The following is a 27,152-nucleotide window of genomic DNA, read 5'->3' as shown; positions in this document are numbered from 1 at the left end:
TAGCAATAATAAAATCCTGCTAAGTTAATTAACACCCATAATGTGAGAGGATCAACAGCTCTCAACTCAAGAACTTACAGGGAATTATTTTGTCTGGAAGGGCAGTCATTTTCATGTGCAACTTTTCCATCCCCACCTCTGTTCATGAGAACTAGGCCCATTATACTACCCAATGGAACTAATTTAATATCTGCATTCCCCACTTCCTAAATTGCCTTCCGATTACACTTTACTGCCAAGACACCCTCTTTTACTCCCTTGGGTGCTTTGAATTTCAAAATTGTGAAGGTTTAAAAAAACACACTATGATCTTTGAGGAACTATGAGGAAACTATGAGAAACATTTTTGTAACAACGCATTCGAAGTTGCGTTATAAAATCTGGAAACATGATTCTGGATTTGTCAGGAAATGTATATTTGGAAGGATTTTACTTAAGAGTCACTATAGACAGTGGTATAGCTGGGGAGGAGGTGGGTACATTGCCCAGGGTACCACATCTTGAGGGGGTGCCAACTCGCACCTTCAACGGCAGATCCTGAGGCAGGGGTACTGCAGAGCCTCCCTGGGCCATAGAAGGCCTCCAGAAAGCACTTGAGGCTTTTGCCCAAGTGCCTTCTGGAGGCCTCCTGAGGCCTGGGTGGGTACCAAAACTTTGTGCCCCCAGGTGCCAGAGGTCCTTGCTACGCCACTGACTACAGACATGACATAGTGGACAATTAACAGCTTCCCAGTTCACCTTACTTATTTTCCATCCAGAAGCAGCAGAGGGAGGCTGTAGGGCCGAACAGAGGAATGGCTGCGTAAACCTTTCCCCTCCAGCCGTTTTCCCACACAAAGTCAGCCTTCCTAAGCTGCTTTAGTGAAAGACATTCAGCGAAAGCTTTCTGAGCTCGGAAAAAGATTTCTCCAAGCGCAGTTTTCTCCCCCAACCCCACCAATACATTTCCTCCCCATTCCATTGTGGGGCACTCCATTTATCCTACGGGAAGGGAGAGAGAGAGGGAAGGAAAGAGCATGCCCCAAGAATATTCTCCAGCAGCACCAGCAACATTTGCCCAGGGGCAGGTTTGTTGAGAAGGTGGGCTAAACTTGATTTTTCTGAAACTGGAAGGCGACTCTGTCAACAGAGGGGTTAGCAGCCAGAGCCGTCCAAAAACCTGAAATTCCTGAGCCAAGGCCTAATGATGTCACAAAGGCAGGGCTGGCATGTTAAGAGTCTGCTAACCCTGTTAAAAAATGGAGCGGGGGGGAGTCTGGTACCAAAGTGGAACCCTACAGAAGCCCAAAATGGCCCAAGATTCATCTTTGCTCATCTACTGGAGGAAAAAATTTGAAGAAACAGGGCCATTTTGGGCAAACTTGCAATGTAGTAGAGCCCCCCTCCTCCCATTATCCTGACCTCTTCCATCATTTAGGCCCTTGGCTTGTCCACAGACATTTCCTTTTAAACACATAGGGAACAATACCTGCAGGAGCCACTGAGCTCCTCAATATGTAGTGCTTTGCCAGTGGCTGTTCGCGCATTAGCTAGGAGGCTGTGTCACACATGTGCCTACCTGAGCGCATCGTGCCTGCAACAAGGAGCGCCAACTGTTGCTATTCACACACAAGACGCAAGTTCCAGCCATTCGCAAATGCAAACAATCCACCAGGCAGTAGCCAATTCCCCTTACCCTTTCAGCCCTCCTTCTCGTTGATCCCCCACCCCCAGCCATACACCATGCCCTCCCTGCAATGATGCACCCCTCAAATGCTACAAGACTCCTTGCTCATAAAGACAAGTTCAACGGGGATTTTAATTCCCCACTAGGCCCAACATTTGCCAGGAGGATAAAATGCACAGGACAGTGGGGGGTGGAGGGAGGTGTCAGGCTGAGAAGACAGGCAGGTGCAGTTGCGCAGTGAGTAAGGGGTTAACTATTCATATATTAATTAAACTAGAACAAGAGAAATGTGATGGAGTCCAAGATGCCTGGGAGAAAACCTGAGCTTGACGGGACGTCCACAAGCGCCGTTCTTGATACCCCAGGGAAGGCCCTAGTCCAGGAAAGACACAGTCACTGGGGGGAACATTTGCAACAAATGGAATGTTGTTTTGCAGTCGGTTCCTGGCAGCAACTCTCCAAAGAAACAAAAGGACACATACATATATTACAGGCATGCTACTCCTCCCAAAGCCTTTGCTTGCCCACTCTGGTGAGTGGAGATAATTGGAGCAAAGGAAAGAACACTAGACGGTGAACTACAGATACCAAACCCCACCTGCGTCATAGGTAGAAGATTTTCAGGATTTCTGCAGATCTGTGCATAAAATGTAGTACACATTAAACACTGGATACACACACATACAGACACACATTAAAGAGGGCACCTCAAGAGGCAGGTCTTCTCAGGGCAAAGACTGGCACAATGGTTGCCAACTTTTCATTAGCTGCTCTACTGTGTCTTTAACAGCTGCTTGATGTACAGTCATCAGCAGGCAACAAAGTTCATCCTTCTGCCATTAGAACCTCCCCTGCTGCCAATCCCTGCATACTGAGCGGATGTTTAAAAAGGCACAAAAGCAAAGGTTACATTTTTCTTTCCAGGCAAGGAGCTTTTCAAAACAAGCTTCACTTGCTAATTTAGAGGGTTCTTGCTGCTGTTAAAAGCACAGGAGCAAAAGTGGCAATCCAAATGGCTAAAGACAAGAACTGGAAGCAGCTAAGTAGACTGGAACCATTTCTTTGAGCCACTTGAACTCTCGTTTCCACGAGAGAGAAAAAAATTAAAAGTGCATTGATGATGGAGACTAGGCAGACACTGGATTGGCAAGGAGGGTTGCCAGTTTCTGAAATGGCAGTTCCAGCTGTGCCTTTACCTGTTTGAGCAGCAGAACTGGCATGTAAGGATGCTTTGCTCCATGCAACAAAAAGCTTTATCGGCTAATTTCTGCAGCTTACGTTACTGTCAAAAGCACAAGAACAGATCGGACACCTGGCTAGTTGGCAACCCTACTGTCACCTGCAGAATGGGGCGGGGAACCTAGGAGGCAGGTGAAGGAGTTTTAATCTGGCTTCCTTCCAAAGCAGCCTGCCCTGAGGTGGTAGATTTGGAGCACCACTGAAAAAAAAGCCAAATGTCAATATATTTATATGAACATATGAAACATCTTATACCAAAGCACACCATCATCCATCTGACTAGTCTTCTTTAGACTAGCTGGTAGTGGCTCTCCAGGGCTTCAGACAGGGGTCTTGAGATGCCGGGGACTAACCTGGGACCTTCTGTAGTTAAAACATATGTTCTTCCTCTGTGCTACAGCCCCATCCCCATCCCCAACATGATAAGAATAATTCTTATTTTCCCCATCATCACAAAGGGGCAAAAAGTACCAACTGCATTTTCTATGGAAGGTGTCAAAGCGTCTTCTTGGGCCTTTGCTGTTTACTATCTCTCAGAGGACATGCTGTCCTTCAGGCAGAGGCTATCAGCCACACACCACTTGTCCCATGTGGAGATAAACAGCTGTCAGCTAAGATGGTGAAGGGCAGAGGGTAACAGAGAGACAGAGCAGGGAATCTGATAGGGACGCAGCTGTTTTGGCTGAAGAAAAAGTGTTACCCAATATGGGTACAGAGGCCAGCTCCTCGAGTCGCTGGCTCCAGGGAGGGGAGAACTCATTGCCTCAGAGGGTAGGAAAAGAGGGATAGATCCTGTGGTGCTGGAGAAGTGCCCCCCCTTCTGATCCAGGATAAGGAGTTGCCTTCTCTGGAGAAAAGGCAGGAGTCCTAATTCAAAGCCTTCCAAATGTACCTATATCATATACTCCCCCCCTCAAGTTAGAGAGAGGCAACAAATCAAGAGAACTGAACATGATAAAAAGGCAGAATTGTGAATCTGGTCTTTGTGACTCACCTGGTCACATCAGCACATATGGCAAGTACAAACTGCTGGCGGACAACTAGCCAGGGAGTTTTCCACCTTCTTTTGGACTAAAATAAGTGATAGATGCATGGCAACAGGGTGGTTAGTTAAAGATTGTTGTTGCGGATTAGCAAGCTGCAGATGGTGCAGTCCTAGGCAAGTCTACTAAGAAGCAAGTCCCACGGAGTTCAATGGGGCTTACTCCCAAGGCAATGCATATAGGATTGCAGCTAATTTTTGCTGATGTATTTGGTATAATGAGATTATAGAATGCACAGCATACAGCACATCAAACACTTTAACGTGTCTGACATACTACTATCTCACTACTCCTTGCAACAATCTTCTAAGGCAGACCAGTTGAGGCATTTTTCTACAGGATCTCACTTATATACTGCTGGCATCTTGGTAAACAGATTTTGCAGGTTTTCCTGGTGCTTCAAAAACCTGCAAAACCTGAATGACTAAATACAACAGCAGGAAGAGGATCACTCCATTATAGCCCATTCAAATCAGAAGGGGATTATGTTGATCCTGATCCTGCCTAGTTAGTACTACCAGTTAACCAGGAAAAAAGTTGGCTTGGTCCTGCCCCTTTAACACAGGATTGCTACATAGAAATCACCAAGTGAAACCATGTTCACCAAGTCAGAACATGGAGCCAAATGTGATCACCAGCTAATTGCTGCTGTTAATGGGGCAGTGCTAATCCAGATGTGGTTTAGCTAACCCAGATGTGCCAGGAGAAGTCATAACATACAGTCATACCCAATCAAATGACTGCATTAGGAAGTACCATTTCTTTGCTATCATTGCACATCCTTTGTTGGTAGCTCACGCTAGTCGCTGGAGGAGATGCCATCCAGTATCAAACTAACACAACAAACATGTCTGCTTTGACACTGTTAACTGACATGGCATCTCTGAAGAATCTTGGGAATTGTAGCTCGATGCTGAGAATTCTGTGTGAGATCCCACCCAAAACTACAGTTCCCAGGAGGATTCCTTGGGGAGAGGGAATTATAAGTAAGCCAGTTTAACACTGTTATTTAAATTATGCCCTAGAGATTCCTGTCTGACAAGTAAAAATGTCAGATTTTTATTTTGTTGCTTCATCACTTTTGTATACAAGTGCTTGTAATTCTCAGAACTGCAACAAGAAAGAGCTGGATTTGAAAAGATAATCTGTGGTAACCGAAGTGTAAAAATGCAACACAAGATCCTGAGCCAGCCTCGTCTTTTGCAAAATAGAGAAAGGACCTCCTAGGATGAATAAAGCATGTAACCTCAAATTCTCTGCATACTGCAAATAATTATAGGGCACATTCACAGTTTGCAGAGGAAGCTATCCCTGCCAGAACCAGCAGAGAAGTCCGAATGCTCTCTGCTTCTAGTAGGGTCAACTCTTATGTTAACAGAGGGTACAACTCGGAGTTCTCTGCAATGATGCAGAGTAGTCCAAGATGTATAAATGGTTCCATTTCCTGCATTAAGCCAGAATAGCCATGACAGCCCAGGTCTTCATGCTGCTCCTGGCACTGTGGGCAGGGTACCCCTTGAACAGTGCCAGCATCGTTGGACTGACTCTGCAAAAAACAAGTCTAACAGATCTGATTAATTTAATAATGTCTTCCATTTGCTATCTTGAAGGGTATGAGGGTAGGCTACAAAGTCCTAATTTCAAATCTTACCTAAACCACAAATACACGAGGGCTGCGATCCTTATGCACTCCACATGAACTATACAAAATTTGCTTTGGAGTAAAGTTGTAAGCAGCCCTAAGTAAGCCACTGTCCTCTCAACCTTCCTCCCTCCCCTACCCAGTCACTTGCAATATTGGGGGGGGAAGAGAACACACTAGTCTACTTTGCGGGGTTGTTGTAAGGGTTACTGAGACTGTATCTGGAGTGATCCAACACCTGAAACTTGCTATACTGTATAAATTCTAAGTGGAATTAGGGTAACATGCATTCTGTGGCTGGCTAAAGCTTTCCAATTGCACTGCAATGCATGCCAACATATATGCTTCCCATGACAGTGTCTTGTCTGTACAACTTGCTTTCTGCCTCTCCATTTACAGCCTGAAGCGGTATAGTTCATTCTACATCTCAGGGTTCTGCCACCAAGCCTGAGAGTTCATGCAAGAGAATACAACGATACCATATTCTCATCTGCCAAAGGAGTGAAATAGCATGCAGGATCTGGATCTCCGGGTCTATCAGTCCTCTGTCCAAAGACCAGATGAAGCTCACCATTATAGAGGCAGCTGCTCCATTGCTGGGGCCCCAGTTATCAGCTACCATCTTTCTTTAGAACAGGACACTTGGCCAGAAAAGAACACAAACTGGCCTGGACTGCCCCCATCACTTTAACAGAAGATTTGCTATGCAGAAATCAGCAGGGGTTTTTTTTCCTGACATGAAGCTGAACATTTATCACCTGTTCATGGTTGCAAATCAAACTGCTGTTAAAGGGACAGCTGCAGGGGCCGGTTCAAAGGTTGGCACCCCAACGTGCCATGTTCCGTAATATAAAGAAAGATGGCAGCTGGCACGGAGACCTGCCAGCTGTCACCATACCCAGCAGGTATCTCTGTGAAGAAAGAGCTCCCAGGCCAGGAAAACAAAGCTTTCCATGTCTTTTCTGTGGCATGATATTGCTTTAGACAGTCTACCCAAGTCAAGCTGCCAGCAAACTCCACCTAAGTTTAAGGATAATAAGAAAGCTTCCTGTCTGGGCAGTAGACAAATTTCAAAGAAAGTCAAAATAATTCCTGTAAGACTTGTGGCTTTTCCCAAGGCAGTTTCTGTACATTCCTACAAATGTACATCCCAGGAGGCTGGACTCCTAGCTCACTGCCAGCCCAAAAAGCTTCTTAGCAGAATCTACTAAAGAAGCCTATGATATCACTATTGTGTAAGTTTCCAGTGTCACTTAATAAATGCAGCACTTATAATCTTGGAGAAACATGGACTAAGTAACTGGAATGTCCTAACTTACACAATCAACGGAAAACAGTATTAACTACTAATATCTATGGATTTTAAACTATGACTATTTTTTAAGATCCATAGATATTATGGTAATAGTACCTAACACTGTTTTCTGTTGATTATGTAAGTTAGGACATTCCAGTTATTTATTCCATGTTTCTCTAAGATTTCTCTAAAGAAAAGAATTACAACTGATACAAACTGATACAACTGATTCAGCAAAAAATTATTTTATGCTCTAATGGTAGCTAAAAGACTGAAACATTGGAAAGATGAGTGAGTGCCCTCCCACTGTTTTTCAATGGACTGAGGAGCTTCCAACTCTGACAATATTTATCTATGGCTTAAGGAAGTCAACTGCATATGGATAAATTTTGAATATTTGAAAGACCTTTTTAAATATTTATGTATAAATTCTTTACTAATATCTATTTTATATATGAATATGTTTGTGTGTACGTTTACTGATTATATATATACACATATCACTTTCTTTTTTAAAATTTTCCCCTTTTCCTTTATTTCTTTCTACATTTGATATTTTGTTTACTAATTGTATTATTGTTTTATTCTTTACCCACGGCTTATCCAAGAAGAGCCAGAGATGTGGCTTCTAGAGTATGTCCACACAGTTTCAATTTCAGAAAGTTGCTTAATTTTCCTTTCATAAATAGAGGCTGTAGATTGCTATCCGATATCAGTGGGATCTTTGAAGTGTCCGTCTAGAGAAAAGACCAATTCTGATTAGGGAACTGGCAGGGCAAAGGCTTAGAAGGATATGGTTTGGAAAAGAGAGAGAGATGATGGCAAAAAACTGGTAGCAGTGGAAAAAGTGGAGCTGAAGAAAGCTGGTCCACCTAGCCTAGACATAAGAGCAATTCTGTGTCTCAATAGCAGCAATGAAACAGGGCAGACAGGCAAGAGAGGTTACAGAGGCTATGGACCAGGGAACCCAAAGAAATGAGGAGCTTGTAGGAACTGGATCTTCCATATTGGTTTGAACTTGTCTTCCAAAATGCTGGCTGCAGGGCCACTAGTCTAAATCCATAGCATTGATACAGATATAGGGGAGATTTATCTTGAACTCAGTGCTCTAATTTCTAAAATGAAGAATGCTGGAGTTCACACCTGCATGAAAAGGAATACCCTTTGCTTCATAAGTCCTTTCCCCTCTAACTCCGCATGTAAAAGTTCGCTTTGGTTACTTTGTGGTGAGAGGGAACAACCGTCTGCACATGGTCAGTGGCACACAAGTTCTGAGACCAGGGCAGTACTGGATAGCCACTGCTCAAAGTTCTGCACACTCACACCTGAAAAAGCTCGCTTTATCCACTCCCATTCTAAGGTCTCTCCACCAGATGCCACCCCTTTCCCAGAGAACCTGGAAGATTGGCTCCTCAGGAATTTGCACTGTCCAACACAGTTTCCGCTTGGGACACAGGAAATGAGACACAGGCTACACAATCATCTCCTCCAGGACCTCCACTCTTTTCTATGCCAGATCCTTGAACCTGCTCCAGTCCAGGCTGATCACAAGGAATACTGGAGATAATTAGGGTTGTAACTGTTAGGGACCCACCACCCTAGCATCCCCAAAACTAGTGAGGTCACTGACATTTGCCAGCACAGTAGCCATCACTTACCGCAGGAGGTGGGGGCAATGGCAAAGGCTCTGGGGCAGGAGTTCCCTGCTCAGGGAAGATTCGGAGGCCATGATCTGGTGCTGTTGGAGACGGGTATTCTGAAGCGGTGTTGTGGAGGTGATACTGTGGAGGTAGCCGGGCCTGGGGTGGCGGCGGAGGGTACTGAGCTGGAAACGTCTGTGTCATGGCATCAGCTGGTGGCACCGCGGCATCTGGGCTACCCTGCAAAGAGGAAAAGCAAAAAGATGATCACTGCAACTCACCAGCAAAAGGAACCCATCTGCAAGATTGGGAACAGAACAAGCCGGACAAGACCACAGATCTACCCCCCCCCCCAAACTGCTAGACACCATCCAGGGCGGCCTCCCTCGCTTACTCCCAATATCAAAAGACTCCAAATAGCTCTTGCATCCTCAAGTGATCTACTAAAAACAACATTAAACAGCATCTTTGCCACATGACCCTCAGGTCTTATCTCAGTAACGCATCACAACATCCCTGCAAGGCAGAACAGAGAGATGATGATGCCCACATTTGTAGACCAGAGGCTGAGAGAAAACAGCTTGCAAGGGGCCATCCCAGGAGTTCAGCTGAAGTGAGAGTGGAATGGGGGGGGGGGAGATAGGGAATCTCACCTCATTTTCAAACACCCAAAGATTCAGCACTGAAAAGTGTGCAAGCAAGAGTACTAGGGCAGCAGTCCTGAAACCACACTTCCTGGGCAGTAAACACCACTAAACTCAATGGATTCTGACTTCTGAGTAACTATGCTTAAGATCCCACTCTGGCAGCCCTCAAAACAAAGATGGGCTTGGAAGCCTCGCCTTCTGCTCTCACCCTCCCCCCCTTGCAGAAGTCCTGTCTCCCAGTCTCTGCTGCATTAGCCAAACTGGCTCCCAGGGCTCCCCTCTCTAAGTGATCACAGCTCGGAAAGAGCACAGGGATGCTCGCTCACCCACCTACACCAACGGGCCCCATCCCCTTCCCCCTGTGGCAGGGCGCTCAGGAACAGATGCGCCCTCCTCCTGCCCACAGCCCAGGACTATAAAAGCATCCCTTGTGCTGCGCCTGCAGCCAATGGGGAGCCCGCGGGGCAGGCGCCAGCTCTCCAATTGGCCGCCCACTTCTCAGCCCCCCTGGCATCGGCCCTTATTTGGAGCTGCTCATCTGTCTCTTTGTCTTTCAGCTGTTCGGGGGGGCTTTGCAAACCCCCCGCAGCGATCAAGGGGACAGCTGGAGATCCCCCCCCCCCCCGGAATTCGCAGTCCACTGTCGAGGCTCAGCCCTGCAGCCCACACACTTGCCCCACCTGTCCAGGAGGGGCAGGGACAGGGATTAAGTCGAGCCCAGGGCTGAGGCAGGGCTGGCCAGGTTCAGAGGCAGGAGAGTGCAGCAGTAGGGAGACAGGCGAAATCAGGGTGACCAGATGTCCTCTTTTCCCAGGATATGTCCTCTTTTATAGCCTCTTGTCCTGGAAAAGAAGCCATTTCTACCCAATGTTGCATTTATGCAACAAGGATCATATATGTATACCTGTGGGCTGGGCAGAAATGAGTTAAATGTCTTCCTTTTCTGTTACCCTGCACATGCCCGATCTCATCTGATCTCGGAAGCTAAGCAGAGTCAGGCCTGGTTAGTACTTGGATGGGAGACCGCTTGGGAATACCGGGTGCTGTAGGCTTATACCATAGTCTTTCGAGACTGAAGGTTGCCAACCAACCATTTTTTTCTGTGAATGGGCCCCTGCAAGGCAGCACATAACCTTCTTGCAATTAATAAATTAAATTATATGTAATATAGTTTTAAATTGAATAATAAGTAACATATGACGCAATCCTAACCAACTTTCCAGCACTGGCATAGCTGTGCCAGTGGGGCGTCTGCTGCATCCTGCCGACTGCTGCATCCTGCTGCATCACCGAGGCCTCCTCAAGCTAAGGCAATGTTTGTTCCCTTACCTCGGAGTTGCATTGCCCTTACCTCAGTGCTGGAAGGTGGGTTAGGATTGTGCCCATAGTGTTTAAATTAAGCACATGAAATCAAGATACAAGTGGTTTCAGCTTTTATTTTGTCATGTCCCACATTTTTCTTGGATGTCCTACATTTTGGGGTGCCTTGTCCTCTTTTATGGTTACAATATCTGATCACCCTGTACGGAATGTATGTGCAAGACATGCAGCGGCATTTGGGGCTCAGAAGGGCAAAACTCGCCACACCTCCGGAACCCCTTGAAAGGGAAATGTCACTGACTTGCCGTCATTGCTAGGATTAATCCACTAAGCCAGCAATTCACAAACTTTTTCTTCTCATGGCACACTAAGAAAATGCTAAAATTTTCAAGGCACCCCATCAATTTTTTTTACAATTGACAAGGCACACTGCACTGCCAGCCTGAGCTGCATATCCCCCAATGTCTCTACTAATACAGGACCCTCCCCTAAACTCTGGCGGCACACTTGAAGACCATGTGTAGCGCACCAGTGTGCCACGGCGCAGTGGTTAAAAATCGCTGCACTAAGCAATGCTTTTTACTGGTTAATCGATAGTTGAAAGCTAAGGGTTAATGCTTGTATTTGTTAATTTATCACTTTTTTAAAAATCCTCTCCTTTATCTCAGGACCTCATATGGAGGTCACTGCCTGACAAGTGCTTGTACCTCCTCCCCAGACACCCCACACATGAGGCTGACTGAAGTAGCTGCCTCAAGTTTCAGATGGGGGGGTAGGGCACCCACCCTGTCTCCATTGCTTTTCTTCTAAATCTTAAGACCAAAAAAGGTGAGGGAGGTAAGGAAGAGAATGTGTGGAGGATAGGCAAATGGTGGGCTAGAGTGTCCTCTCCTCCACACTTACTCTTCTGCTCTGCCCCCTCCTCTTCATTTTCCAATCCAGGGAGTGGGAGAATCAGAAACTGGCCAAGGTAAGAGAGTCAGCATTTGGCACACAGCCTAAAGCATCAGGAGGTCTTGGGCCGGTAGCACCAGCCAGATCACATGCAGAATTGCAGCAATTAATACTGCACACTTTCCGCATGGCTACGGATTCAGCATGGTGTTGGGACACAGTAGATTGCCTTTCTTTTGGCCTTTCTTCTGTGGCTTCTGTTGTATCTAGGAAAGTGCCTTTCAATACAAATGGAACAATAGCAACCATCACAGGCCACATATTCAGTCTTCATGCTGCTGGACTGTTATTCTTTTAAAAAGTCCACTTTTAATCATATATGTTGGCATCCTTCAGTCTCGGAAGACTATGGTATCGCGCTCTGAATAGTGGATCTGGAACAGAGTGTCCTCTCCAGTGTGCGAAGCCTGGGTAAAGTAGATATGGAGGATAGACTGTTACCCATGCAGCAAATCTCCCCTCTCCATGTCGCTGAAATGGTTCAATGGAAAGGCAGAAGCCTATACGGTTGGTTCCAGCGGCGTCGCAGGAGTTGCCAGAACGTGACTGTGTTCAGCCATGAACTGCCTCAGGGACTTCAGCTCCAGATTTTGCCTTGAGGTTGACTCCTGAAGCCTTTTCCATAACTGGATGTAGCCACAAGGCAGTGGAGGTTTGGGATCAGAGTTTTCCTTCTCTCAGATGAGCTGCCTTCCCAGGCTAATGAGTCCCATCTACCTGGTGGCTGTTTAGTCGCCTCTTACAACAAGTACAGCCAAACTGAGGGCCTATTCTTATCCCTCAGCCCCCAGGGGTTTTTTTTAATCAGTATTACAAATTAAGCATGGGAAAAATATCAGAGGACAACAGATAGTTGATGATGATATCACATGAGCTACACATTGAGTGAATAATGGACTAAACACCTTATCTGGAAGTGTCTGTAACTCCCCCCCCCCCCGCAAAAGTATGTGAGTGCGATCCTATGCACTTCTACATGGGAGCAAGTTCTGTTGACTACAACAGGACTTCTGAGTAAACATGCACAGGATTGCAATGTAAGGGCCAAACTGCATGTTACGATTAATCCATGAGCTGACCCTTTAAGTGGCTTTCATTCAAAATAGTGTGTAGTGGGGGCACAATGCTGCTTTCTCTATGAATTTTGTAAAAGGGATTTTTTACACTTTTTGAAAAAGTGGTACTGTAAATTTTGCCACCTCAGAACTTTTCCACCCCATTCCCAGTTCCACCTTGTTTGTCTGCATGCGTAAATCAAGCCTGGTCACTGAGGTGGACCTGTGTCTCGACTGTTTCAGTCTCTCTTTGAGGGCTCATGGGCTGGAATGCTAAAAATCCCCTTCAAATAGAAAATTAGATGTCAAGAAGAAGGATTCTAGCTTAGTCCTCTCCCTGGCATGCTAATGTTATAGGTGTAAGAATGATTTTTTTCATCAGGGAGAATTCCATCCCAAGAGCCTTCACCTGCAATCCAAAGGCCAAATTACACCTTAAGCTGGAGCCCTTTGGCTGAATTGCCTGACTTTTCAAATAATTGAAATGCAGCGAGGGTGTGCATTCGGAAGGATTGTGAATTTCTCTCACCTCAAGGGAAGAGGGTGTTTAACCCTTTTCCCAGTCAAAATCTCTCCCCCAACTGCTGTTGACCCTAAAAGGGGGAAAATGGAATGATACATCATTTGGTCTAGAGCAGGGGTGTCCAAAGTTTTTGGCAGGAGGGCCACATTGTCTCTCAGACACTGTGTTGGGGGCTGGGGAAAAAAAGAATTAATTTACTTTTAAAATTTGAATAAATTTACATAAGTTTACATAAATGAATATATTAAAGATGAACTTATATGAATGAATGAAGGTCTTGCAATAGATCAAGGCCTATAAAAGGCCTTGCACAAAGCAAGGCTGGCCTTTCCTTTGCTGCTGCTACTGCATCACAGATGTGAAACAACAAGCAGTGGAGGGAGCCCTTATCCCACAGCTCATGTGAGAGGTCAAGCAATCTCCTTCAAGCTGAGAGCAGTTGCATCAGGTGAGTGTGGGCTCCAACAAATCTCCGGAGGGCCAGAGGCTCATTGGAGACTGGGGTCTCCCTGAGGGCCGCATTGAGAGGCCTCGAGGGCCACAAGTGGCCCCAGGGCCGGGGTTTGGGCACCCCTGGTCTAGAGCAGTAGAAGTATAGCTTTACCACCACCTCAGAAAAACTAAGATGGTCCTTTTAAGTTGTTCCTTCTTCAGAAGAACACTGCTCACTCTCCACTTATGTTTGATATATCAGTTCTTTGTTCACAACTGGATGAAATGGCCGCATGGCTTCTTTTCAAGGTTAACTTGTGTTCACAAGTTGTGTTGGCAACTTGCTACACAGGTGTTTGGAGGGAGGTGGGGGGGTTGAATGGGGCCTCTAGGGCCTCTCCATTGGTGGGTCTGCAACACACATCAGCAGAGGCTTCTTTGCACAATGCTAATTACGCCGGCAGGGGAGAAGGTTAGGATTGGGCTGTAAATGTTTTAAATAAACAGTCATGTGCAAACATATTCCAACGCACTGCTTATGAATGTTATTAACATGGCACTATGGATGGGCTTCCTGCTCCTTTTGCAAATGGCACTTACACACATTTGTTTAGCAGTTACACTTTTTGTGTTAGTTCTCCACACCACCACCACCTCCAACCCTGTCCCTTTAACTTCAGAAGCATAAGACCTGGTTTTGGTTTCCCACATATGTGACTGAAATATTTAAAAAAACATACATTTGCTAGAATTTAGTTTTACGTTAATTGGTTCCCTTCCACTTCCTTCCCACATTAACATCTGAGAATGATATATTCCTGACTAGAAGGTGTTCATTAGCATCACATGTGAAAACACCCACATTTGCCAACCCAATTTTGCAAAAATTCATTTGGGTTTCAAAGTCGATGCTTTAAAAACCTCATTAAATATACTGACTAGACTAGAGAAAAGTTGTTGCAGTTTTTTTAGGGGACAGGGTAGGGCAGAAATTAGATTGGGATCTATTGGTAGATCTCTGGGTGATTTCCAGGAGATCAGTAAAAGTTTCTGACTTACAATAAATAGCAATTGGCAGTAGAATGGAAAATTGCAACAAAAAATGATCTCCCATGGTAGCCTTGTGCTAAACACATCTGTCTTTGCGTAGGTTGCCTTTGACCTGGTCTTTGTGTAGTTCTGCCAACAGGTTTCAGGATCAAAGTAGTCATGCCCTCTAATTGTGCAAGGAGGCTGGATGGGAGGGGGGGTATTTACTGATGAACAGCACACCAGGGTAGCCTTGAAATGGGGTGAAATCAAAATGGAGAATAGAGGGAATTTAGTATTTTTCTCCTGTTGCTGTTTTGTCCCCAACTGTTCTCCCTGTGCGCTCTTTTTAGTGATAAGAGATATAATGAAAGTCAGTAGAGATTTTTTTTCCCCTGTAGGAAAACTAGTGCAAAGAAGTGAGGGGAAGCAATTAGAAACAAAACTGGTGGGCAGAAAGAATTAAAGTATTGCCTGCCGTGGCTGTGCCTCTTTTGCAGCTTCCCCCCCCCCCCCAGTGCACTGTTTTATCTATAACACTAACCACCACCACCCAGCCACCTTACACCCTTAGAGAGCAGGTCTAGTCTGAGCAATTCTAGTTTGATCTAGTTTGCATTCAAACCAATCCCTGATCTGTAATTTGGAGATACATTTAAACTTGTATATGCAGATTATTCCAGTATGTGGTTTATAGGATGCAGTACGTAACTGGCTTCCACTACCCCCAAACCACCATTATTATATCTGGCTTCTGTTTTTTTCCCCAAGGCCGCTACTGTTTTACACCTGACTCAGGATGGTGGATCTCATTTTGTTTTTGTTTTTTAAAGTTCAAAGTATCAGAAGCCTACATTCTACCCAACTCAGTTCTAATACATCGAAAGTACACAGGCGGCAGTAGGATCAAGGCTGAGGCATCCTAGCCATGAATTCTTTCCATGACTGAATGAACTGATGGCACCACATTGCCATCTAGCATGGTGCTAGTTAGAGCCACTTTCCAACTGTTGCTTTGAGCAACCCTTCCATTGTGAATAGACGGGAGGCATTTACGGTATTAACAAGATGCACTGCTGCTAGCAGACCAACAGGGTAATACCAACAAGCCTTAATTTGGGAGCCAGCAAGTTTTATCTGGGCTGGTTCAGCATCAGAGATTTTCTCTCTATTTGAAATGACTCAACAATGCGCATACTCCTGACAATCATGCATGCATGTGGCCAATCATGGCTTTCTAGTGTTTCCAGTGTTTTCGGCATTCTTTCTCTGTATTCTCTCAGAGCAGTTTTGTGATGCCTACACATTTATTTATTTTTTTAAATAAATTGTGCCACTGCAGTGAGAGTTCCCAGTGTGTAATACAGCGATTTTCAGCCTTTTTCATCTCGAAGCACACTGACAAGGCACTAAAATTGTCAAGGTACACGATCAATTTTTGGACAATTGACAAGGCACACCACTCTGCCAGTGGGGGCTCACATCTCCCAATGGCCCTGCTAATAAATGACTCTCCCCCAAACTCCTGCTGCACACTTGCGGACTAGTCATGGCACACTAGTGTGCCCTGGCACACAGGTTGAAAATCGCTGGTATAATAGATTGTTGCCAAGACATGATTACTGGGTTGAGGAGGTGTTTGGGAACTCACCACTGACTGTGGCCTACCTTTTATCATTTATTCCCACCTTTTGTATTTTCAGCTCTTCACCTTCATAAATTGCTTTCCTTCCTACTGCAACAACCACAAATTTAGTGAAATGCATCATGTGGCCTGGCAATTTGAGGATTTTTTTGTTATTTATTTTTCACATTTTTATACTGCCTTTCCTCCAAGGAGTTCAGGGTGGTGTACATAGATCCTCCCCTCCTTTTGTCCTCACAACAACTCTGTAAGGTGAGTCTGGGAGAGAATGGCTGGCCAAGGTCACCCAGGAAGCTTCATGGCTGAACAGGGATTTGAACCTGGATCTTCCAGGTCTAAGTCCAACTATCAAACCACTACAACGTCCTGGCTAGGTACCAGGTCACGAAACAGGGGAGTTGGGGTGGGCTTGAGGACTTTGCTACAGCCAGTTCCTCTGCCCACTTTGTAAACACTTTTTAAAGCCTGTCCCTGTTTTGTGCGAAAACTACATGCGACATGGAAAATGGAAAAGCAATTACAATATTCAGCAAATTGCGAAACCCAAGTTGTAAAGTTTCTTTCAGGAATAAGCTTGTAAGTTCAGTGCAAAGGGACAGCTGTTTGGAGTTGGACCTAATCAAAGCTAGGCATGCTCGAAATCTTGGGGCCACTGAAAGGGCCCCATGTGGTGCTTTTGGTTGCAACAGTTGGGGTGGGTGGTAGGCTGTGTGCTTTTAACAGCCACCTGTTTCCTATAAAGTTGTTTGCTCATTTAGGAAACAAAGCAAGTCAGTAGCTGGTGGACATGTTTTTCAGTCTCACAACCATCCCCAGGCTTTATGCATTGCTCTCCTGCCTCATCACTATAAGAGACACAAAGACAGGCATGCACGCACATATATCTCTGCCTGATGGAAAAGCAGTCCTCAGAGGCCATCTCTTATCATGCGTGGCTCCACTTGCCGTCCTTATAAATAGCTCCACTTTTCTGCAGCACCTTCTTGTCACTCACAGCCCCAGAGGGGCCCATGGAGGGGTGGCCAGCATTGCATTCATAAATAGACTTGGGCCTCAAGGGGTGCCTTTGGCAGGAAGCCAGATTAGCCCTGTTTATCAGGACCTCCCTTCTCCCTTTTCCCCCTTCTTCTTTCCCAGACCATTCCTGCCAGCCTGCCACCTCCCCATCCGGACACAATTTCAGGCTCTCACAATTTTTGCAATATTTCAGGCTCATCTCAAACCACGAGAGTTCCTTCAAGATTTTCTCGTGCCTTCTGGTTCTAGGGTTGCCAGTTCTAACTGGAGCTATTCCTCGAAAGTGGATTTTATTTTTGTAATACTGTGTTGTGTTGGGAATTCCCAGAAGGCCCTGTTGAAATCACCAAGATTGCTTTCAAGGTTGGTTGGCAACCTTCAGTCTCGAAAGACTATGGTATAAGCCTACAGTACCCGGTATTCCCAGGCAGTTTCCCATCCAAGTACTAACCAGGCCTGACTCTGCTTAGCTTCCGAGATCAGATGAGATCGGGCATTTGCAGGGTAACAGTTGCTGCTGCTTTCAAGGGTCACCTGGAGATTGATGCAGCTTGCTGGAGACTCTAAGCCAAACCTACAGGGGTGGCAACCCCATTTGGTTCCTTATGAGCCCATAACAAGATACGTTTTGCTTTTTGCCCCTTCCCTGTTCAGCAGAGGGTTTTCAACTGATTGAAGTTGTTCCTGGATTTTTTTTTTAATCAAACATGATAGAATGTTGGACATTCCTGGAGGCCTTGCAAAAATCTCCAGGATTGCTTTCCAGAGCAGTGGTGTAGCTAAGGGGGCCTGGGGGGTATAGAGAAAAATTCCTCTGAAAGATTCCTCCACTCCACTGTCAGTGGTGGCAAGGAAGAGGAGGAGGCGGAAGCTTCGGGTCAGCAAGGGGGTGAGGGGTTGCTAAGGTGTGAGCAGTAGAAGGTACTGTGACAGTGAGGAGACCCCTTGCTGCCGCAGTTATCTTCTCCTACATTGCCCTTCATGGGCACTCAGAGCAGTTGCAAGCTGCTCTGAGCAGCTGACTGCTTTTTTTGCTTTTTTTATTTTTATTTTTTTATTTTTTGCAAAAGTTAGCTATCAGTCGCTTAAGAGTTGAGAGTCACGGCCCTGGGTTCCAGAGGGGACAGCTATGCCACTGTTAAGGAGTCACCCAGAGATTGATGTATTGGAAGTCAGAACTAAAATTTAACTGGGCAGTGACAAGGAGAGAATCTCCCATCAGCGGCATCACTAGGATTTGCATCACCCAGTGCAGGAAGCCTGCACGTCACCCATGCAGTGGGTGGGGCAATGCCCCAGGTAGTGGGTGTGGTGATGTACCATCACCCTGCCCTCACCGGTTTTTTGGCTGTATCTTTTGTTAGAACACAGATATTTCAATGTGGTTTGTTTCATTGCATTCTGCATGAAATTACACATTGGTTGATATATAACATGATGGTCTTATTCCTCCAAACTCTGATTTTAGTGATTTTGAAAACTTGTAGAGTCTCACATACACACCTCCCTGTCAACTTACTCACACCTTATTGCAGCAGTTCTCAAACTTTTAGCACTGGGACCCACTTTTTAGAATGACAATCTGTCCAGGACATTGGGAGTGATGTCTTGGCCGGAAGTGACATCATAAAGCAAATTAAAATAAATGATTATAAATAATTAAATTAAATTAAAATAATTATATATTATATATTATAATATATTATAATTTATAATTATATATTTATAAATTATATAAAATAAATAAATAAGGGGGAGCCAGTCCTGTTCCACCAACTGAATCTACTCTGAAGTAAGTCCTATTGTGGTCAATGGGGCTTACTCTCAGGAAAGTGTGGGTAGGATTGCAGCATGTGAGCCCAAGCCTATGCAAGTCTACTCTGAAGTAAGTTCCATAGTGGTTAATGGAGCTTACTCTGTAGCCTGCCTGCAATAACACCCCCCCCCCCCCCCAAAAAAAAGAATCAGTGAGATTTTCAGCCCTCCCCAGTGCCCAGTTTAAAGTTCTTCTATTTCAGGCACATCAATACAAAGAGCCTCCTGGCTTTGCAAGTGCAAAATAGAAAACTTCCCCTTACCAGTTCAAGCCTCTTTTTTGTCCTTTTTAGTGGGGGGGGGGGGGGGAGAGGCTGCTTTCTGAAGCATTTGTTGCAGGGACCATTCTGGTGTCCTCACATTCCCCTTTACCTGGCCTGACCACCAGCCAAGGCACGTCTGCCTACTCGCAAGTAAACACAACCATGTGACTGAGTTTGCTTTCCATAGGGCTCCATAGACTCGCAGCTGGGAGGAACCTTCTCGGGTGTTTTTGGGGGCTGCATTCATTGGATGAGGACCATTCTGACTTCCTTGGAGTCCCCTCTTCCTGCCCTTTCCGAAGGACTATGGCAAATTACACCTACTCGCGAGTAAACACAGCCACGTGGCTTCATTCTGGGCTCAGTAGACGCAGCTGAGAGGGGGGCAGGGAACTCCTCGGGTGTTTTTTGGGGGGGCTGCATTCATTGGATCGGGACCATTCTGGTCTCATCGGATTCCTCTCAGCCTGCCCTTTCCGATGGACTATGGCAAGTAAGCCTACTCTCAAACACTAGCTATAGCTCACTTTCCATAGGGCTCCATGCATTGAGTGGGGAAGGGGGGAGACGGGCTGGGGAGGCTGCGGGATGGGTGGATCCAGTGGCGTTAGTGTGTGCCTTTTCGGCCTTTTCAGCCACACTAGACGCTGTTCCAGAACCACCTTTCAGAGCGCGATACCATAGCCTTTCGACACTGAAGGTTGCCAACTACTAAGTGTGTGCCAGATCCTACCCTCTCCAGCAGCAGACTCCCTGCCCCCTTTCTCTCTGTGGACTTAGGCCAGTTAAATAATGGTGCAGGTCCAAGGCAATCCATTGCGGAGTGGAAGGCTTTTGGAGGATAATGGGATTTAAATCCTCTTTCCATTCTGAAGCTTCCCAATCCACCCCACCCTGCTGGATACTGCATGCGCCTTTTCAGCGCAGGTGGTGGTGGGGGGGGGAATGATTGGGCTGTTAGTCAAATCAATAAAGTAAAAAAGAAAAAGGGACTCGCTCTACTCCACCAGGCATTAGGACAAGTGCAATGGCCAGATGTTAATTGTATACAAGGCATACTTGTCCACATGCATATTGAGTGTGCAAATCTACCCCCTCCGAAAAAAAACCTGTGATTATTTTGGATTTAAAGCATGTTCTGAAGCTTCACAGGGCAGTGTGCCACAATGCCAGGAGCACATTGCGACAATGCTCATGTTCAAGAACAGTCCCTCTTTTCTAGTAAAATACTTTCTCCTCTTTTTGCCCTTTCAGAAGGTCTTGAACATACACTAACCTCTGAGCCTCTAGAAATCAAATATCTGAACGATGGTGTTGGTAGTTTGACTCTGGATCACATGCATACAAAAGCATGCACATGGATTAGAAGCAGCATGCCAGCATACTGCTTCTCATAAATGCCTATCTAGATAGGAAATGTTGCTGAAGGTGTTTGAATTGCAAGCATTTGATCATAAGCAGCACCAGATCTGTTGTGGGAATAAGCTTTCTAGGCTGTTGTAGCCACTTTAACTTGGGGCAGAATGGCTGAGATATTATGGTTTGATTTTTAGAAAGAATGTGTTTGTGCTTCTGTTGATAAACTCACTTGACTTGAATGGATGAATCAGCTTATCAGCTAAAAAGCAATCTGTTCAACAGCCTGTTAGTGCAAGAGGGATGATCATTTTAGGGTTCCTTCCAGTATTAACACAATACATGTGTAACAGCACTCTTGAGGCCTAACCACATGTGGCACAGAAGATCAGCGACAGGATCTTCTGCATTTATTTTTTAACTGTAGAACAGGTGCAAGGGGCCTCTGAATTCAATCAGAGCTGTGGTCCTGACAAAGGAGGCTTTAACCCTCTCCCCACCACTAATTCCCCTGAATACCCCCCCCCCCAATGTTATTAGTACCACAGGAGAAATAATGCAGGTACAGCTTCAGGGGAATAATTTAACTGGGGAAAAGGCATGAGGGGATTAGAGCCCAATCCTATGCATATCTACTCAGAAGGAAGTCCCATTATAGTCAATGGGATGTAGTAAGTGTGGATAGGATTGCAGCCTTAAACTATAGCTGCAATCACATTTGGAGCCCATGCACACACATATCTTTTCGGTTTAAACAAAATAATGAGATACAATTATATTCTGAAATCTTTAGCACTTACACAAATCTGCTTGCAATGCCCAGATACAAAACCACATTCCCTTTTCCTGCATCCTTATGAGAGCATTTTCCTCTCTCAAAAAGAATACATTCCACACCTTTTGCGGTTCACAGGGGTGAATAAGCTACTGTACAATATACATTTTTAGAGCGTTCATCAAGATGTTTTCTGTTCTGCCAGATTTTTAGCTGTCATGAGGGATCATCTGCAGTATTGTGACGCAGGCAAAAAATGAAAAAGATGCCCTTTTACAGTAAATATGTAACAACTTTTCATAGCCTGCAGAACAGGTGAGGTCCCCACCCCCAGCAGCAAGGATTTGGATACCCAGCACTGGCGCAATCTAGAACACCGCCTGATGCTGCCTTCTCTCCACCACCTATGCACAGCTTTAAAGAAAGCAGCTGCTTCCTGTGCGCTTCAATTGTGGAAATGCAGGACTTCCAGTTTGTTTTAGAGGGACCCTGCAAATGAAGGAGATCCTTCATTCGCACGGTCCCTGTAAATCAAACTGGAAGTCGTACACAGTTTGAAGAAACTGTGCCAGGAGCAAGGTAAGGCTCACTTTTAGTGGATGGAAAGTGGATCGGTTCAGGTTGCACCCGTGGCAGTTTCGAGGAAGGTGGTGATGGTGGTGGCAGAATCAGGGTGAAGGGTACTCCAAATCTACTGTCCTTTTGTGTCCACCTCCCGCAATCTGCCACTGATGCAACCTGCATCATCTTACCTAATAGATGGGCTGCCCCTGTTGGTATCATTAAAATGAAAGCAAATTCTCAATCATTTATAGTTTTTTTGTTATATTTTCACCACCCTGGCAGGGCATCATTTGCTTTTTCTGCCTCTGACACCCACAAAAATGTCTTAGGCCATCTCTGGGGCCTGCCCTGGTGGGCTATTGTTGTTTCCAACTGACATTTCTCATCTGTTCTTACTGTTTTGTGGGTGATGGGTTTCTTACCTAATTCCAAATTGTGGCTTTCATGGGTTTGAATTGTTGTCACTATTTTGAGAGCCACCTCAAGCTCCTCATTATCATAGAGAAGGCTTCTAAACATTCAAATGAAATAAATAAATAAGCCTGGTAGTTCAGCTCAGCTGTCTGCAAGATGAGGGAGAGAGAGAGAGAGGGAGGGAAAATGAGGGCCGTGAATCACTCCCCAAGCACCTCAACCAGCTTGTTTAGTTGGAAGCATTTTGAGCACACCTTTAATTTATTTGTGTGGCAGGCACCCATAAGCAACTGAAAATGGAAAAACAAAAAGACCAAAAGCTTAAAAAAAAAAATTAAAGGCATTTTGAGTGGCTGAGACATTAGGCCTCTTGGTATGGAAATATCCACAATTGACCCAGCAACAAAAGCAACTCAAGTCATTGCCTGCGGCATTAGACAGCTCAACATTACTTCAATACCACATTTCCTCAAAGGAGCTCAGGCTATATGATTCTTCCCTCCTCCTTTTCCTCCTCAAAACCACCACTACCCTGTGAAATTGGCTAGGCTGCGAAAGCATGCCTGGCCCAAAGTCATCCAAATGAGGTTCATGGCTGAGGCAGGATTTGAACCCACGTCTCCCAGGTTCCAGTTCAACATTCTAACCACTCTGCAGCGTGGGCCCTAAGCAGTCACTAGATGCACCTTGGTAGTACCGTTTACATCAGTGCAAGACATCTTAGGGTGCTTCTCTCATGGAGCACAGCTATTTGAAGCATCAACAGTTTTGTGTAACCCTGCAAATATTAGGTTTATTTGCCCAGCTACTTTTTTATTTCCAGGTATACCCTGAACCTTCCTAGCAAGTGGTTCAGAGTAATGGTTTAGCCTAGCGGTTTTCAACCTTTTTCATCTCAGGTCACACTGACAACACTAAAACTGTCAAGACCATCGGTTTTGTGACAATTGCCAAGGCACACTGTGCTGGTTGGGGGCTCACATACCCCAATGGTTGTACTGATACCCTCCCCCAGACTTCCACAGCACACCTGCAGACCATTCACAGCACACCAGTGTGCCACAGCACACTGGTTGAAAATTGCAGGTTTTTAGCCTTTAGGATAGGTTACAGTATTCATGTTTACTTGGACATGGATCCCCAAAAGGTGCCTAGGATCTCAGAAATGGCACTTTTACCAGCACCTCACTGTCAAGCAGTTAGAAGCAGCTACCAGCAGAAGACATGCAAAGGATCAGAGATAACATGGTGTCACTAAGAACATGCCCAGGGGATTGAAAGGGAGGCAGGGCACCTTCAACCTGAACCCGGATCCCAGAGTCTGAGCAGTGTGTATTCTCCGTCTTCAACCACATTCTAGGTTTTATTTTATTTTGCCTTACAGTCCACCCCAGTCAGGATCCGCTGAGCAGCACCACTGGTTAACTACCAGACCGGTGCATAAATCTACAGGGACTTCATCCATGGTACTTCCAGGTCGGGCTCATAGACAAAGCGTCTACCCAGAGCATGCAGTGAAGGGAACCCACAGGTACAAAATGGATGAATCTCCTTGTTCTGGCAGGAGCCATAAATATCCCTCACCCCCTTACAAGGAAAAGACTTTCTCTCTCTCTGAGTGATTCTGTAAAAATAACTCTGGAATGAGGGGATTTATCTGTGGGGGAGGCTTTATCAGCTGTCCCCTAAAGACCACCAGCTAGCCACAGCTGGGCCCTGTCAATGACGCAGAGATCTTACAGGCAGAGACACACACACACAAAGAGAGAGAGACATACACAATCTAGGAATATAAATGGTCGTACCTGAACCAGCCCGGAGTAACACTGGGGTGCCGGTGGGTACACAGGCAGGCTGTAGGGGTGCAGAACCACAGCTGGAGGAGAAAGCATGGCACATAATAAAGACAGGGCCCGGCCACCCAGTCCCAAAAGGAGTCAAAAGCACCTCTGTCCGAGCGACTTTGGCACTGGCCGATGGAGTGTTGAGTGGCAGATGGGACGGTGCCATTGAAAGACGCCAACAGCTGAGGAGAACACACGCTCCTGTCACAAACCGCATGGGCCAAAAGCATCTGCACGGGGATAGAGTTTTGTCAGGGACACATAATTTTATGAGCTACAAAGTAAACATGAAGTAATGAGGCAAGTGGTGAAGCAAATGTGGCATTTCCACAAGTTTACGTTCATCCTCCCACCATTATATTTTCGGTGTCGCATGCATAGGTGCACATGCGCCAGGCAAATTTCCCTCTCTCTTCTACTCCTGCGTCTGTTCTCTTCAAAAGTCATGAGGGATTCTTATTGACGGTTTTTACTATTTTGCCATTTATATCAGCCAGACAGGAAGAGACTTGAAGGGCCAGGGCCAACTTTAGGTTAGTCCTTGGCAAGGTGACCTCTGGTGGGCTCCTTCCCAGCTGGCTGAACTTTTCTCTCACTACGGATATGACTCTACATGGGGCACCATGGGGGGAGGGGCATAGTGGGAAGCAGTTGTCGGTTAGACTGCTGTTCTAGCTAAGACTGAAACCAGCGCCTGCTGCCATGGTAAGGAGAGGGGCCCCATCCACCTGGCAGCTGCCAGTTGCTCACTGGGTCCAGAGCTCTGGAGGGGCAGGTGTCAGGAGCAGGGCCCCCACAGGGCTCTGGGCCCTCCACAGCTGCGCAAGGGTGCCATGTGCTTATGCCAGCCCTGCATATCCCTCCTATAGAAACCTGCCCACTCACAGTATATAGTGGTTAGAATATGGAACTGGAAACGGGGAGTCGTGGGTTCAAATCTTACCTCAGCCATGAACCTCACTGTATGACATCCTTTCTCAGACTATAACAAACAAATTTTTCCCCCCATTATTCTTAAACAATCTACAAGGTTATTTGGCAGAGGCAGGAGGTCTGGTCTAGAGGGTAGAGCCTCCATTTGCCTGAAGATAACATCCGAAGGTCGCCAGTTCGAGGCCACCGGCGCCGTGCAACCTTGAAGCAGCTGACAAGCTGAGCCGAGTTATTCCATCTGCTCTGAGCGTGGGAGGATGGAGGCCAGAATGTGCGGCCAGATCAAGAAAGTAACACCTGAATGTTGTGGTTCTTGTAAGATAGAACATTCTTTCAAATTGTAAAAATCCCTACGGGGATTTAATAAGCCTGCCTATGTAAACCGCCTTGAATAAAGTCTTGAATAAAGACCAAGAAAGGTGGTATATAAATACCGGTATTATTATTATTATTATTATTTATCCTGAACTGATAGTTTTAAAAATCTTTGTATATATACAGTGGTTTTATTGTCTTTATATTCTTTTATCTTTGTAAAACCCCTTGGATACCTGGAAATGTGGGGAATATGAATTTATAAAATAAATAAATCCTGATCCTCAGTGAAGGAGGCATAGTCGGGGGATACAAGGCACAGTGGCATAGGCTTGATCTCCTGTGGGTACATATTTGGCCCCTATGCTCCTGGCTTTCTGGTGGCAAGTAATGTCTGTTTTATTTCAGACCACTTGGAGAAACTCTCTGATCAGCTCTACTGTTTCTTATTCTTTTCAACCAGCACTGGTCTGGTTTTTATCTTGTGAGCTGCTTTGGAGTGCCTTGGCACAGAAAGCAGCACAGACACATTTTATAAGCTGAGCACTTTTTACTCCCACCGATTTTCAATTGGGGGAAGGACAGGATTAAACAAGTGCTTGCATCCTTCCCTTTGCAATCACTGGGACTTCAAAGCAATTAATATTGATTGGGTTGTGCCGATAGGGCTTTACACAGCTTTACATTGTTATATGCAGTGTCAAATGTAGAGGATGAGGTGTGAAAGGAATCTTGTGAATATAAAATTTAATAAAGCCTAGCTCCTGAGCTGGAGATGTTACAGTTCAGCCTGCAAAGATTCTTCCTTTTCAACAGAGTCGTTGCCTTGTCTCCCACTTCCTGTACTGAAAATAAACTACATATTTATTATTTTTTCATGTTTTTATGCTGCTCTTCCTCCAAGGAGCTCAGAGTGGTGTACATGGTTGCTTCCCTCCTATGGTCCTCACAACCCTGTGAGGTAGGTCAGGCTGAGAGAGAGTGACCTGACCCAAGATCACCCAGGAAGCTTCATGTTTGAGTGGGGATTCAAACCTGTATCTAAGTCCAACACCAGAACCACTACACCATCCTGGTTCTAGTTCAAGCTGTGCACTTGACCTCTCCAGTATACTATACACATACAAGCAAGCAAGGTTTCAATAATGCAAGTGGAAGAGGAGCTCATTGGCAGAGAAGGACTGTAGGAGATATCTGACCAGTTAAGGTCTCTCTGTCTTGTTAATTAATGTGATTTAATTTAGATGCAACTCTGATAGAGGCAGTTACCTGAAGCAGTAGACTAACCATCTCTATCTTTAATAGCATCCACCTCTACCACTCCTCCTACTCCTTCCACAGTCCCTAGATTAGAAAAGGAGGAGATGAGTGGAGTGGAAGAGGAGGTCAAGGGGAGGAGAGCAGAGTGCTAGGCTAGAGCATCTCGAGGAAGATTCTCTAGCCCACCACTCTCCTCTCCTCCACATTTTATGTTCCACTTTGCTCTTCTCCTTTACAAAGTCTTTAGCAGGTCCAATCGCTCATATACTTGCAGTGTTGATACTGCCAACATCCTGTGCCACAGATCAATTGCATGCTAACTCTGTCCATGCATGGTCCAAAGCAAATACAAAGCATCTTTTAAAAATGTAATGCTGACTGCCAGGTAAGTGCTGTCAGCAGGGCCACATTCCATAGTGTATATTACACTTAAGCTACAAGCGTTCACAATTAAAGTTGAAGAG

General features: G+C 45.5%; 1 protein-coding gene and 2 pseudogenes across 2 annotated transcripts in view; 1 reads left to right on the top strand and 2 right to left on the bottom strand.

Moving 5' to 3' along the window:
- LOC136651311 (RNA binding protein fox-1 homolog 1-like) overlaps nt 1-24,266 on the bottom strand; it is a 40,883-nt gene extending 16,617 nt beyond the window's left edge. Inside the window, exons 1-2 of one of the 2 annotated variants that reach the window (XM_066627582.1) lie at nt 24,142-24,266; nt 8,546-8,767 (exon numbers count right to left, since the gene is read on the bottom strand). In XM_066627582.1, coding sequence (XP_066483679.1) covers nt 8,546-8,767; nt 24,142-24,228 — 309 coding nt within the window. In that variant the 5' untranslated portion in view covers nt 24,229-24,266. Of the gene's footprint in view, nt 1-8,545; nt 8,768-9,504; nt 9,584-24,141 lie in introns of those variants that run through there. The other variant, XM_066627581.1, reaches the window with a different exon arrangement.
- Nucleotides 10,108-10,226, top strand: LOC136654987 (5S ribosomal RNA; annotated as a pseudogene).
- LOC136654501 (5S ribosomal RNA) lies at nt 17,552-17,671 on the bottom strand (annotated as a pseudogene).
- Nucleotides 24,267-27,152: the final 2,886 nt, after the last annotated feature.

The sequence above is a fragment of the Tiliqua scincoides genome, chromosome 5, assembly GCF_035046505.1.
Source record: "Tiliqua scincoides isolate rTilSci1 chromosome 5, rTilSci1.hap2, whole genome shotgun sequence".
NCBI lineage: Eukaryota > Metazoa > Chordata > Lepidosauria > Squamata > Scincidae > Tiliqua > Tiliqua scincoides.
Note: the sequence above shows the minus strand (reverse complement) of the source record. Positions and strands in the feature narration are given on the sequence as shown.